The following is a 15,233-nucleotide window of genomic DNA, read 5'->3' as shown; positions in this document are numbered from 1 at the left end:
AATCAGACAATTGCTAGGTTAAGTAAAATTTATAAGTCAAATCACCTGAAATTACATATAAAATCAGGCTATATATCAGGTTAATGAAACCGGTGTTACTGTATCGACGATATCCAACAGATTTTGTATATTTGAGAACGAAGCCCTCAGAAGAATATTGGGAATTAAATGGTAGGCCTACATGGCTGAGGACTATGTACTGTAAAGTAGATGAGGAATGGTAAGGTATTGATTTAAAAGCTCAAGATAGAGACGACTGGCGAAATCTAACCAAGGGGCTTTGCGTCAATAGGCATAGTAGATATATATATATATATATATATATATATATATATATATATATATATATATATATATATATATATATATCGTCGGCGCCCACTCGTGTCCGAGTATTGGTTTCTGTCGCTAGCCATCAGCCTCCTATCAGAAGAAGGGTGGAGGAAACGACAGAATGCCAGTAGCTGGGTATATTGTTTTGGGTGGTCGTGGCTTTGCAACGGCCACGCACACACACTTGGCCCACATCGTTTTCACCGCGGCTCAAGACATATGAGACAGGCGGCTTCTCCGATGTTGGTTGCATCGGGCTGCCGGGTTCTTGTTATGTCAAGGCCCGCCTTGTTGCCTGCCCGACCATATACTCTGGTCACGCACTTTTGAAGTTCGATTGATTCCACGGCTTGGTCATAGCTGGAATAAAACTTATAGAATACCGTGCATTATATAGTCCTATGATTGAGAAGGCAAGACTATTAGAATTCGATGCATACCTAGTATTGAGAGCAGGATTTCACTGTCTATGAAGATCTAATGCAAAGGATAGTCGTAACGAGACATTAGACCTTAAGTTCTTGGCCAACAAATTAAGATGCTGTTCAACAGCTGACAACCAAATAGGAGAACAATTTTCGAAAGAAGACAAATAAAAGAATGAAAATGCTTCTTCAGAATAGCCTGATCACCAAAAGTCCTAAGACTCTTTCAATAAGACAATTGTTTATTTAATTAATGAAACAAACCAAATATGTTTCTCAATAGTAAGTTAACAAGAATCACATTTCAAATTTTAAAAGATTTTTATAAAGTTAGGAAAAATCATTGCTGAGAACTGAATGTTGAGTAAACACTATCATCGACCTACTAACAATCATACTTTCCAGTTTTCTTAGCTACAACTTCATGCCTCATAATTTGTACCGTGTACTAATTTAGTTAGATCTGTATAAGGGATTCAGGAACCCAAGATAAGCATTATATTGAAGCACAAGAGTTGCATCATCTGCATATGCAACGAGCTCTTTTTCTAGGCCAAATTACTTACCATGAATAATGTATAAAAAGTAATGGGTCAAGAACACTACCCAGAGGTTCACCAGTTGTCACATTGTTATAATCACTATGGTGCCCATCAACAACAACTAAATTTTGTCATTTTGTACATTAGTGCAAAAGGCACTAAATATAATGCAAAATCATAGATTTTTAGTTTCTTGAAAATTACTCTTTATTGTGGAGCTAAGGAAACCTTCAAAATCATAAGCTGCTGACATTTTGCTTCATTACACTTAGTATCAGACCTCAGTGCCGGCTTTTTTTTATTTCAAGTCTCTACCTGGCTGGTTCTGTGACATGTCAAAGGTGAAATATTTAGTTCGGAAGTAAAGTAAATATCCCTAAAAGTTACGGTATTAGAACCGTAAAATGAATTTCCAACCTTCTGCAGAACATAAAATTAAGTCTACTTCTGTGGTCACTTTGCCTTCCTTCTACTTCGATAGATTACAATATTAAATTGCTAGATATTTTAGAATGGGTGGGACACACTAAGAATATATCAAGGTACCACCCATATTCAAATTAGCTTTCTTTTCATTCCATTCTATTCCAAGTCAATTATTTAAAAGATGCACTACACAAGTATAAAACTAATTTTGATAAGTCCTTTCAATGTAGATCATGAATGGGAAAGGCAAGGAACCGGTCAGTGCACTGTCATAAAATGTCTTAAGAGACCGAACATATCGATTTATGATAGAACTCACCCTGTCTCCATCCTACTAGCTAAGATAAGGATGGACCAGGCATTAGCTGCATATTACTGTGCAAGCAGACCTCTTTGATCCCCAGAGCCTGTTATCCCTAGTTCACAGGGAGAGTAAATTTGTGATTTTACCTTAAATCCATCATCCCGTGAGCAGAGACTAAACTCCAGGTCCACTAGTTGAAAGTCAGGGACAATCCCAGTCAGCTATGTCACTCAATCAATCTGCCCCTAAGTGTCATATCTTTTCATGTTTAGCTATCATCTTGCTAACTTGAGTGCATCCACATAAGAGTTGTTCATAGAAGTGAGCTGACTGATATTTAAGCCAATTAGTGTTAGAAACCTAATTACTCTTTTTAAAAGTGTTACATTAGTTAGTGAAGGTAAAGATGTCCCAGGAAGGTAATAGTTCAAGTTCTTTCTGCTCAATTAATATGAAGCTGATGATAGTCCTTAATCTCAAGTAATAAATCCAAAAAGTAAGCTTGCAACAAAATCGTGGAATGATCGGAAGCCCAACTCCAATTGCTAAGTAAAGTTTTGTTGCTTATCTGGTTATTTCATTGAGGAAGGAACCTATGAACATAGAAAATAATCTGCTGTGTATTCAGTTATGTTGATGTGTTTTACTAGTTATAATAACCCTACTTGTACAGCGACTAATGGTCTATTGGACTAGCTACTGCCTTCTCAAATTACTTGCAGGCTCCAGGAAAGTTCCCAATTACTTCTCAATTGCAATTACTATGTCGGTTTCAATCGGATCTTTCCTTCAGTTGAAGACGATAAATGATTGAGGTCTATTTGAATTATGTAGGGATAGTCACAGTAATGCCTATTTTTTTTGTAGTGAAAGAGCTTTTAGACATAAAGAATTGGAATTTTTCCATTTAGTTCCTTACATAGGGGAACACTTGAAGGTAATCTTTCTTCATCTAATCTCATAATCTCATGAAATGATGGATTACATAAAGGATTTTATGTAAAGGAACTTTTTCAGTTTTTAACTTGAAGTATACTGTTTAATTCCATTACCAGTCAAAGGCGCAAACATTTTCTTTGGACGATGAAAAAACAAGTACTGAATCGTAAAGGTCTTGATAGTTATATGAGGATGAGAGGGATAAATGTTGAAAAGAAATAGTATGTAAATTGTACGGTAACACACATAACCTCAATTGTTAATTGAAAGCCTACAAAGTAGATAAGCACCCCTTGCTGGTAGATTTTTTGGTGATTTCTAATTATTTAACCTTTAGACTATATTGATTAACTTTAAAGCCTAGAAGAATATTGTATTTTTAGAAAATAGGATGACATTCTTAATATATGAACAAATGGTATCAGGATAATAAAGGGTATTATTTCTGTTATAATGCTGATATTTATTATCTTTTTTAGATACACATTATTTTTTGTATACAGTATTTTCCATGCGTTCCTTAAAAGCTAAGAATCAGGTTATCTAGCCTTCTGAGTCATTTATGAGATGTGTTGCTGAAAAGCGAGAGAATTAGCATCCTAGAGGGAAGACCTCTTTAATTCCTTTAGTCTCGCAGATGGCACGGTAAGCCTTTGCAACATGACAGGCATTTCTGCTTGCAAAGCACATCTTTCTGAAAGGCTCTGGGCGCACGACTGGATTGCATCGTGATCGAACTCCAAAGAGGGCTTGGCAGTGAAGCGCATGTACCACTGGAACCTGCATGGGACTTACAGGAGCAACTTGAGGGGTCTGGCACTGCTGATTTTCCTGCCAGGACTTGACAAGTTCTTGCATATTAGGTGCCCATGTACCTTGAGGAGTCATCCAGTCATTTCCCATCTCACCATCATAGGTGCCTAAAAGACCAGCTACTTTTCCAAATGTCCAGCCAGACACTTCAACTGATGCTGCGTGGCTCATTCTGTAAACACGAAGTGTTATGAATGGTGTTCTCACTTTGATCTTTTCCTGATCTTTGATGATCTCGACTTCACCTTGAACCTCTCTAGGGCCGCTGACAGGACGTCCATTCACGGTAACGGTAAAGTCAGGTTTGACCTCCATTGTAGCTCCAGCTGCCTTCATAATGAAGTGTGGGGAAGGAGCAGACTTCTGATTTTCCATCATCAAGGAGTGAGTCTTGTACTGTGCAAGCAAAACTTTGCATGGAGAATGAGGTACTCGTAGAACTGCTCCATCAAATGTAAGGATCTCGGTTCCATCAACAACCATGGCTGTACGATTGAAAGGTGGTAAAAGATAACGAGCATGACGAGGGAGGAATTTGTAGTAAGTCCACACAATGTTATCAACTGAAGTTGGCATAAGGGCTTCCAACCACCACAATGCACGGTCAACGACTGGAACTGGATTCAGTGATACATAAGACAAAGCTTGAGGAAGCGAGTGCACTGGTCGGCGAATAGGTAGCTGTAACTGGAAGTGACGACCTTCCATCTGAACAGGTAGTAAGAGTGCTTGTTGTACAACATTCTTAACCCACATATCTATGCTCTTGAACATCATGTGATCCTAGAATAAAAAAGGAAAAGATATAATTAAAGAATTTTCCCCTTAATAAATAGGATGCTGGTGTATATATTGAAGTATAACAAAATGTCTTTTTTCAATTATTCAAGTGGTCTTACAAAATTCATATGGTTGACAATCCAGTTAACGATATGTGTGGATTTCTTATAAAGCATGATGTTACGTCGCTGCATGTCAACATTCCTTCTGAGAGTAGACTTGATTTTGCTCAGAATCTGCTTCAATCCCTGGTATTCCTCTTGATGGTTCCTCCAAAGGGATTCAAATTCGGATTCTACATTCCTATAGACAGAACTCTCCTGGAACTCTGACCACCAGCGTTGAATTTCCTGAGGCATTTCACCAGTCTTCATACCGCGAGCAGTTCCCACCACAACTGTGAAAAAATATATATGTTTTCACAGGTTTTATTCCCAGCGTATCTACAAGTTTCCACAATGAAGCAGTTTAATTTTCTATATCTTTTTATTCCTAATTTTACCGTGTAATCTTCCATTTAAATCTTAAACAGTATAAATTTCAGTACTAACCCACCACCCTAATTCAAAATACCTTATATGAGGCAAATGAAGAAATGTAAGTTTCTTCATACTTTTACCACAAAATATACTGATATATGCAAGTTAATGCCTTTTAAATCTGTTAGAACAAATTTACAATAATACTTCAATTATATGAAAAACTGATAAGTTTATCTCATAAGAATTATATTACCTTCCTTGACGACACTAGTTAATCCAGAAAATTGTTCTTTAAGAGTCCTCATCATGTCGGATACAGATGAGGATAAAGTTTGTTGGAAGTGAGCATACTGAGACCAAAGTTTTGAGCATCCTTCAGCAATGTTAGTGACAAGGTCACTGTGAGTCCATTTTCTGATATTATCTAATCTAGGAATGACTAAATCGTTTTCTAAGTCAGAATAGATCCTTGAGGCTTCATTCTTCATTTCCTGCCATAATACTGACATTTGGGCAGAGGGTGATCCGGAACCCTCTTTTAAAACTTCCGTGCTCATAGAATCCATCCAGTTGCCTGCAGATGAAATGTGGTTCCTCCAGATATCTTGAAGTTCACTCTGAAAAATATAGAATGTCACCTCAAGGTGCATTTGATGCTTTTTTTCATATTTAACTAAGAAATTGGAAGCTTAAAATTATTGATTATATTAGGAAAATATATTTGATCATACCTTGATTTGATGCAGCTTTTCACCTTCATACTTAGTTTCCAGCTTCATCATTGAGGGAGAAGTAAGCATCAAACGAGCCATGCCGATTGGCCTTTTCTCCATGGTTTCTGGGTTGGCTTCTGAGATGCAGACCTCGACATCCTTCAATCCTTTCATACCAATCTTGGTTACATGCATTTTGTCACTTCCATGCTTCCTTTTGGTCATTTCTATAAATGCTGGCTTGCAAAGTTCAGAATAAATATCATAAGTTCCAATAAGAGAGGTCATAGCCTTGCCTTCAGCTCGGATTCCATAGCAAGAAGAACTCTGATGAGGATGCAGTGCTAGAGCAATGTCTACAGCCTTTTGATTTTCATTCTTCACCATGAAAGAAATAGCAGCATTTCTGCCAGACCTCATATCTATTCTTCCTGACATCAAGAAAGAAGTAGGAGAAGAGTGAGTCTTGTGGAATTTAATGTCAAATCCATAATTACCAGGACCATGGGCAGCACGTACAATTACTTTGGGCTGAACTTTGAGTACCTGAAATATAAGTTTTATGAATTAAAATAAGAATATAGTTTTAGTAGAAGATTATTTCTTTATTTATTTATGAGACTTAAGAAATAATATAGTTTGTATAACACACCTTTCCTGAAAGTTGTGCTTCAACGACGACAGTGTTTTTAGCAAAGATGCTGGATTCCAATTTTCCAATAATCTTATCTTCTGGTTTCTGGAAAATATCTAATTCTACAGTTCCTGTGATCTTCTCTTCACCTCTTCGAAGTTGAATATCCATTCGACGGTCCCTCTCTAGACTAGGATGACTGATACGTCCTTCAAATCTAGACTCTCTATTCCAGTCGGAGTGAGATTGGCGTAATGCAATTTCATACTTTGCACTACTCATACCCTTGTGAGGAATGAACCCACAGTGGCAGTCAGAACAGGGTGTGCCAGTACAGTCATTACACTTGCATTCTCCCTCCATTGTGCGAGAAGGTGTCATGAGTAACAATGAAAGAGAATGACGTTCATGGTTCTTGAAGTGAGCACGATAAAGGGCAGAAGAATGTGTTGCCATAGATGTCATGGATGATGAGGTAGAGGATAGGAGATGTTCCAATGCCTTCATAAGTTCAGATACTTGTTTGAGGTTGAGTTCTACTTCAAATCCTTGAACTCCACCCTCAGGAGAAAGTTTTAGCTTATACATTGCACCATTTACAGGAGAGCCCATTTCAATGACCCACTTAGTACTGTATTCACCTTGTTGATTATTCATCTGAAGTTGGGTCCTTATTGGTTGTTGGAGTGATGGGCAGGAAATGTCAATCTGCAAATTATTAATATTCTTGTTATCACTGAATTGCTTACAGAAATCTTTTTTTAAACTTCTTGATAATTATTTAGCTGTGAATATATGGTTATCAAGAAAAAATAGTTTAAATGACTTCTTCACATTGCTATGGACTTACTTTATTTATTGAGTCTATCAATGAATTAAAAAAAGGACTATATTCAATTTTTCATTAGACAATAAAAAAAATTTATATAAAAAAGTCATGTAATATCAGGACGTAAATTGTTCATTATACGACGCAGTATAAAAAAAGAATTGAAAATTAAGCTTTTTCCTGTATTGTTCAGTTATGAAGAGTACCAATAAAAAGTGTCAAATCTATCTTAAATATAAGTAATAGTTTACCTTTAGATCAGCTTCCCTTTGGGTTGGAGTCCAATGATGCATTGCTTCCAAGTTCATTGTTGACTGTCGACCTTCAGGAGCATTAAGATCTACTTTGGTCATCATCTTGCAGTTGCGAAGTCCTTCACGCCATTCAAGAGAAGTTTGGGAATTCCACTTATACTCTTTGTTTTCGGGTGTCCTGAGAGTTCCTTCTATCTCTACTTTTGGTCCTGAGGACTCTTTCTCTACCATTACCATAGCATTCATTTTGTACATTTGTTGGCTGGGAGTAGTAACTTCTAGCATCAAGTTGTTCCTTCCAATAAACCAAGTGCTAGGATCGCTGAGCTTTAGTTCAGCTTTGAACTGATGCTGTTTCTCTAAGTAAATCCAGTTACCCCTATAAAAGTAAAAATATCAAGAATATATTACCTAATATAAACAGGACATTAATATAGGATTATGCATGATAGTTATTGATACTAAAAACTTCACTGTAAAAGTGTAACATTAAGAACTTACTGGATAACACAGTCTCGTAGAGTTGCTAATGGATTAACCAGTCTGACTTCAGCCTTGATTTTCTTATTTGGGTTACGATCAGCATCCCAGGCTAATTCTGCATTTGCTCTCTTGCTTTCGAAATCAATATCAAAGAATCCTTTCCTCCTCAATGGAGAAGAGCTCTTTGGCATAATGAGTTGATTAAAACTGAGGTGAAGAACTTTCTCGCTAACTATAACATTCATGGTCTTTTCTACCATTGATGGGACAATCATTTTAAACTGCACATTTGTTTCTTTTCCATCTTGAGTTGCCATGTTCCATTCTGTAGCAATAAGACGTTCTTCTCTGTTCTTTAGCTCAAATGTGAAGGCCTGCTTTCCATGCATTAATACAACGGAAGTCGAGACTGTGTAGGGTTGGAAACGAAGTAAAACAACCCTCATCTCGGTCTTAAACTGAGTGTTTCTAGAAGAGATCATAGCTGTGAGTGGTCCTTCTACTTGGAGAATAGGACTTTCTCCATGTTTAGCAACTGCTTTAACTTGATACTGAGAACTTCCTTGACCTGCTGCAGAAGCTTGAAGCATCATTTTCTTCATGCGTGCTGGGATATCAAGCTAGAAGAAGATTAGTCAATTAGTTTCATAGACAAGCGTTCAACTTATTGTTCTCTTATAAAAGTGAATTTTATTATGATCACCCAAAAGAAAAAGAAAAAAAATACTCACTAATAACTTCAAATGATGTGTTTCTCCAGACCGCATCAACATCATCTCGACTTCGATAACCTTTGCACTTTCTCCTTGGGAGACCACTTGTAATACAACTCCCTTTTTACTTTCTTGATTGTATAAAACAAGGTTTTTCTTATATCTGGCGCTTCCAATTTTAGCTAAAAAAGAAAAAGATATGGAAATTAAGTTCTTTTACCAGTTTGAGGAAAATAAACAGGCAAGAACACCTTTCCTATGATAAAGAAATATTTAGAAAACTACAAATAATAGAACATATTTATAGCTCTTATTCTAGGTATTCATTTAAAATCTTCGTTAAAGAAAATTTGTTCCAATACTTAGCAGAAAGAAAATAAGTTAATGCTTGATGGACCATCTCAAAAGCAAAATCAACAACCTTGATATTGTACAAACCTTCAAGATTAGTTTTCAGTGCCATATCCATGAATGAGCTTCCTTCCATGACATGGGTGGCAGTCATTTCAACCTTCTCATTTCCTTTCTGACCAAACTTGAGTTCTGACTTGTACTGTGATTCACTTTCCTTCCTTACAAAAGAGACCAAGTGCCATTGTCGGAATGCAAGGTTTGTTTCAAACTTGCGCAGCCTTCTTGGATAAGGAATCATGGATCCCTCAATGAAACACATATCTGCGCTAGCTGTTGAAAGAGTTACAAAGATAGATATACATATATAGCTTTTTGAAATATTTCAACAATTAACCAAACTTATCACATATATATACAAATTATATGTAATTTTTTATATGTTATGTCAGTAGCAATGATTATCATATGTAATGAATACCTTCAAAGTTGAGTTGGACACGTTCCCTAACTGCAGCTAATGTCTGCAATGCCATATCCAATTTAACTTCTTCTCCTTCTCCAATCATCAAGAACTTAGCTTCAATACCCTTTGTACTAGGATTGTACTGTCTGCTTTCACTGAAATAAGCAATCATCTCTAGTTGTTTTTCTGATTGAGTCCACTTTCTGGTCATCTGGATCTTGATACCTCCTAAACGCTCTGATTCAAACGTTGCAGAGATTTTCTTTGCCTCTCCTTCATTAGTAGAGGAAATAAGAGCATTGCATTTCCTTGGTGAGGAAGATCCTGGAGTTTCGAGCTCAATCTTTATTACTCTCTTTCCTCCAGTGTTTTCTTCTCTACCCATTACACGGATTCCTCTCATACCCGAGTCGGCCTTTTCTAAGAACACTTGGATGTTAGCAGGTGGACCAAGAGGAAGACCTTCACTGCGGAAAATATTTGGCATGTTGACATCGTAACAAAGTTTAAGTCCTAGCATTGGTTCCAGTTTCATTACACAAGACCGAGATTGGAATCGTGTGCTTCGTACAGATGAAGGATTGATTTTGGTCTCTTCTTGACCCATTACTCTCTTCATGAGGTAGATTTCACTCCTCATATTCAATAATTCCATTTTCTCTGGTATCTCTAATGTTACCTCAAAGCCTTCACCAGATGTGTATTTGGCATTAATGCTAGTTCCAACATTTGTTGAAATACGATTCCTCATTTTGATTCCAGTTCGAACAATATGGCAGTCATAGCCAATAAAGGCATCAATTTGAGTTGATAGTCTTGGGTAGAATTTCATGACACCAGGAGTGCCGGACATTAGTCCCCTGACGCGAGATTCCATCTTAAGACCAACCATAGCAGTTCCCTCTAGTTTCATTTTGAGAGGTAATCCTTGCATTGTAGGCAAATGATAATCAAGGTAAAGCTGAGCTGCCCGTACTGTATCCAGGTTGTTTTCTGCAGCTCTATTAATCATGTTGTCAAAACTATCAAACATGTTATTGATAAGTTCTTCCATTTTGATATTTTTCATATTTCCCATTAAAGATCCAAAGGCCATTTCCTGATTATTAATGCGAGCATAGAAGTCTGCTTTCTGCATATGTCTGTTTCCATATAATTTATCAAAGAGATGAGAGATCTGTGACAAATCAATAGACCTCCTTTGCCTGAAAGAGCCTTGTAACCGTTTGTTTATCTTGTTGAATGTTTCTTCAATATTTGATGAGAGATCACGGAGAATCTGTCTTGATGAGGTTTTCCTGAGGTAACTTTCTGGGCCAAACATTTCTTCTATGATTGATTCAATTCCTTCAAATCGTGCTCCAATCTCTCCAATATTGAAAGGTGTTGCTCCAAGGGCTCCAGTAAGATTAAGGTTAACTGAGCGGGGAATGAAGGATCCTGGAGCATAGATGAGATTAGACTCCATACCAGCACCTACACCAAAGGTTGGGGCATAGTATGATAGGTCAACATTGTGAGAGATCTTTCGCCAGTCCTTGGTGAAGTTAGATGGCAGGACTATGGTTTCAAGCATATTTTTGAGATTTCCCTTAAAAGAAGCAGTTGATTCACGGACATTCTGCAGATGACTTAAGATGAAACTCCTCACTGCAAAGATGAACGTTAAATTAACATTCATTACCAGTTCTATATTTCAAGGAAAGTCAATAAGAAGTGCGCAAGAAATTTTATCAACAGGTTAATTTTTGGTTCAGAATTGACAAACATAAACTTACCCTGAGTATTTTCTGCAATAGCAATTTTATCTGTAATCATCTTTAGATCTTCATATTTGGCACATTTGACTGCTGCTAGATATGATCCAATACGAACTTCAGTTTTCTTTCTTGGATCAAGTACAACATTAATCAGCTGTTTGATTGCCGGATGTATCTGTAAAAAACCATTATGAGAGAGAGGATTAAATAAAAATTATGCGCTTTACCTATGAATGTTAAAACTTAGCAACATCATGAGAATTTTTTTTTTTTTTTTTTTTACAGTACTCTGATATAATAAGGCAGGTTAGTCAACATTGGTGAAAACTATTTTGTACACCAAAGAAAGAAAAGCTACATTACTTTGAAATAATTATAGGGTACTCTAAAACCAATACTAAATTGTGGCTAATTTGATTTAGAAATTAAATGTATCATAGTTTCCTCTTTGATGTTAAATTCAGATTGGACTTACTTCTGGGGTACAGCGAACGTTTCTGAAGGCTTGTGTGGCAGCGATGCGAATACCTTGGTCAGCCTCTGAATTTTCTATGCACTGCATGATTGGTCGAGCCATTTCTGAATTCATCACACCCATATTTCCGAGAGATTTGAGTAACACGAGAGCCTGGTTTCTAGTTTGTTCATTTGGTGAAGGAGTGCAAACTTGTCCTACCTTGGTGCTTAGAGTCTCGGCCAACTGACGAACAGGTGCTTTTTCTTGGCATTTGGGATTTTGCCTGCAATAAGTATGCACCATGGATGCACCAGCTAAAGTGGTCCTTGGGAAACGTTGGTACTGTTCAAATAGAGGTTTCAAAGCTTCAATAGAGTGAATACATGGTCGGGGCATGAAGTACATTGAAGCAGCATAAAGAGCAGCTCGTCCTCCAGTAGCCTTTCCAGAAACCAACTCTTGAACCATAACCTTAACTGCTCCAGATTCGTAAACAAAAGCTAATCCATCTAAGAACATACTTTCAAGCTTTTGACGTTGTTCACAGATCTGTCCACCACGGATCTTCTCCAGAGTTTGTGGGATTGCTTCTTCAGGTACTCGGCGCATATATTGTAAGGCTTTAGCCAAATAAGATGCTGTATCTTCTTGTACTCCATGCTTCATCTTTTGACACACCTCTTTGAGCATTGCATCTAGCTTGGCTACCATTGATGGGTCCTTCTTCATTGTATGCTGGTCGTAGCGAAGAGTCTTTCTGATAAAGCGACTAGGGAGGTGAGAAACTGCTGGTGGAACGTTGTCGGTTTCTGACTCAAATCGTAAAGTTGATTCTTGGACAGCTTCTATGTACTTATAAGAACCATAGGCTGGTCGGATGATGTTCTTGTCTTTACAAGTGATGCTGGTGTAAACACCTTTTGTAATTTCTTGTTTGCATTCTGAAAAGGATTCTTCCATAGGCAAAGGAGCCTTTAGCCAAGCTTTTGTTGACTCAGCTCGGTTGATAAAATGATCTTGGCAGAACCGATGGTTTTTCATTTTCATCACAACAACCTTCTCTCCTTCATTTTTCACCTCATACATAGTTGAACAGTTACCGATGATATCAGTCTGTATAAAACAGAAATAGTAAAGATTAATAGCCTTAAATTTATACTATAGATACCATTTTTTCCTTCATAGAATCATATTTAATTATATATGTTACTGTCATGATTTATATAACAATATTTTACTGTTGTTATATTTACTAATACCAATCAGACTACTTACCTCTGTAAAGTTCAGACCCGTGTTGATAGAGGAGTTGGAAGGCAAAGTGTTCTGGAAAGCAGATGCAATTCCCTTTTTCATGTTGACAGACCAAACATCATCATCAGGATGGGCACAGGACTCCATCACCCGTCCATCGATGATAGACACGACCAAGGGGTACCTCTCGAGGAATCTAGCTTCAGAAGACCCTGAAAAATGTAAGTAACCTACAATAACACCTGGTCGCTAAAGCTAAGTGTTTATTTTTTTCAGAATTTGTGTGATAAATGCACGTTAAATTTTAGAATGAGGACTTGGATATTTACCTGAGCCACCTCCCATAGAGGGATTCTTCATCGTGATGGCCATGTCACAGGGAGAGAGCCAGGAAAGCTCAACCTGAGAGCGCCATTCTATGTCTGTATTGACTCCTTCAACATCTTTGAGGTTAATCCTAGACTTCCCTGTGTACGAATACACGTAGGTCTTCTCTGGTGCGTAAAAGAGTTTGGGAGATCCGGCAACTGGACATTCTCTTGAGCATAGGTTAGTGGTTGATGGCCAAGGAGCTAGAAAAAGTATAATTGTGGAGGTGACACATGCATCCTGTTATAATGAGGAGTATCTCTTAAATCTCAAAAGGTAAATCATGAGAATGTACAAAATTAACGATTCGAGTTTCTAGCTCTAATTATGAGTAAACATTCATTTTTCAAACAGGCAGAAAATATATTTAAAAAAGGTTTAGGCTACATATACAATTTAATTTAGTGAGGTCTAGTTCTTAGAACAAATACATAGTAAGCAGCTCAAAATGAATGAATTTTGTTTATGGTTAAGACTAATTGCACAGTGGTGAATAATAGAGAATAATTACCAGCTGAAGCAGCCGCCAAGATGGCGAACACAAATAAGGCTGAGTAGGTCATGGTGTCAGCAGGCTGAGAGCACCACAACTTCTGATTATTCTCCTTGTGGGAGACGCTTTTATACTGCCTGGGACCGCTGGCATTTTATCGGTCACGTTGATAATCAGATAAGAAGAGAGAAATTTTTATCTTGGGTTGGCACACTCAGCCCTTTTGTGAAGTGTGTCTGGGTTTAATCATGGTGATAACTCTTCTTGTTATTTTCTATAAGCTTTTATTTGACGTTTTGTTTGAAGAATACCATAAGGTAGACAGGATCTGCTAGTCTAGGATTGCAATAATGTTCCAGAAATTGATTTTTAAGACAAAAGATATTTGATATAATAATTAATTTTGTTTGAACAGTTAAATTTTTTCATTATTGTTATTGTCATAGCTTATACTTCTATCTCAAAGGGCAAAACATCCAAAAAAAAAAAAAAAAATTAATTTTCCGCTAAGCAATCGTTCTCCAAATGAAACGCTTGTATGGAAAGAGAAAGAACAAGAATCAAAAAGTTGCTCGTGATATTGATCAAAATAGGCTTTCTTATTTGAATTACTCATTACTCATTGAATTATTCATTACTTATTACTCATACTTTAATCCCAGGTAATATTTTAGAAAAAGAAAGACAAGCCAAATCAAAAGCATTAAACCTTAGTTGAAGGTTCAAAGAAGAGTCAGTATCCATCAGTGTTGAACAGATTCCATGAAAAAGTTAGATGCGAAGAAGTGTTTAGGATAATGACTGCAAGTTTTGAACATTTTTTAAGGTTTATCGTATACATCTCGAATTACCTAAATTGTGACTGAACAGTATTTCTGGCAACATTTAGTAATTAAAGCTCTTTTGACATTGAGTAAAAGTATATATGGAAATAGGGGGGAAATACAGGTTCTTTCACCGGGAAAACCTATTAATGTGTTCATTTACTAAAGCTTTTCTATTTATTTCATTTGTGGCCTAGATATTATTAACTACCCACAGTAGATGAGGATTATTATTATCATTTTTGTTTTTTTAGTATTCGCAGTCTACAGAGACTGGTGGTTTATAGTGTGGGGTACCGAGTTACATCCAGCTTCCCTAGGAATTCATCACTTTCCTCACTATATGTGTGATTTCAAGTAGCGAACTATTCTGCAGAAGTCCTGCGGCTATATAAGCTCCTATCTTCTCAAGTTTCTTTTTCAATAGATTAGTTATGGTTTCCGGTGCTCCTAGAATTATTGGTACCACTTATACCTGCATATTCCATAGCTTTCTCAATTAATTTTGTAAGTCCTGGTACTTTTCTATTTTTACCTCCCTTTATCTTCAACTCTTGGGTCCCACACTACTGCAACATCTATGACTGAT

At 36.9% G+C, this 15,233-nt stretch overlaps 1 protein-coding gene across 1 annotated transcript; it reads right to left on the bottom strand.

Moving 5' to 3' along the window:
- Positions 1-3,420: 3,420 nt before the first annotated feature.
- On the bottom strand, positions 3,421-13,932 carry LOC137617378 (vitellogenin-like). Its single transcript, XM_068347400.1, has 15 exons — positions 13,839-13,932; positions 13,288-13,530; positions 12,980-13,170; positions 11,723-12,817; positions 11,266-11,422; positions 9,503-11,137; positions 9,109-9,354; positions 8,689-8,852; positions 7,976-8,577; positions 7,472-7,853; positions 6,410-7,099; positions 5,776-6,303; positions 5,298-5,661; positions 4,682-4,959; positions 3,421-4,565 (listed from the first exon to the last, which is right to left on the bottom strand). The coding sequence occupies exons 1-15, from the start codon at positions 13,888-13,890 to the stop codon at positions 3,561-3,563; spliced, it is 7,632 nt and encodes a 2,543-aa protein (XP_068203501.1). The 5' UTR covers positions 13,891-13,932; the 3' UTR covers positions 3,421-3,560.
- Positions 13,933-15,233: the final 1,301 nt, after the last annotated feature.

The sequence above is a fragment of the Palaemon carinicauda genome, chromosome 23 (genome assembly GCF_036898095.1).
Source record: "Palaemon carinicauda isolate YSFRI2023 chromosome 23, ASM3689809v2, whole genome shotgun sequence".
In the NCBI taxonomy this organism is placed as follows: Eukaryota; Metazoa; Arthropoda; class Malacostraca; order Decapoda; family Palaemonidae; genus Palaemon; species Palaemon carinicauda.
Note: the sequence above shows the minus strand (reverse complement) of the source record. Positions and strands in the feature narration are given on the sequence as shown.

Coding starts and splice junctions, on each gene's coding strand:
- LOC137617378 (XM_068347400.1), bottom strand. CDS start 13,890: ATGACCTACTCAGCCTTATTTGTGTTCGCCATCTTGGCGGCTGCTTCA. Junction 13,171..13,287: donor CTCTATGGGAGGTGGCTCAG/GTAAATATCCAA, acceptor TACATTTTTCAG/GGTCTTCTGAAGCTAGATTC. Junction 9,355..9,502: donor TGTCCAACTCAACTTTGAAG/GTATTCATTACA, acceptor CTCTTTCAACAG/CTAGCGCAGATATGTGTTTC.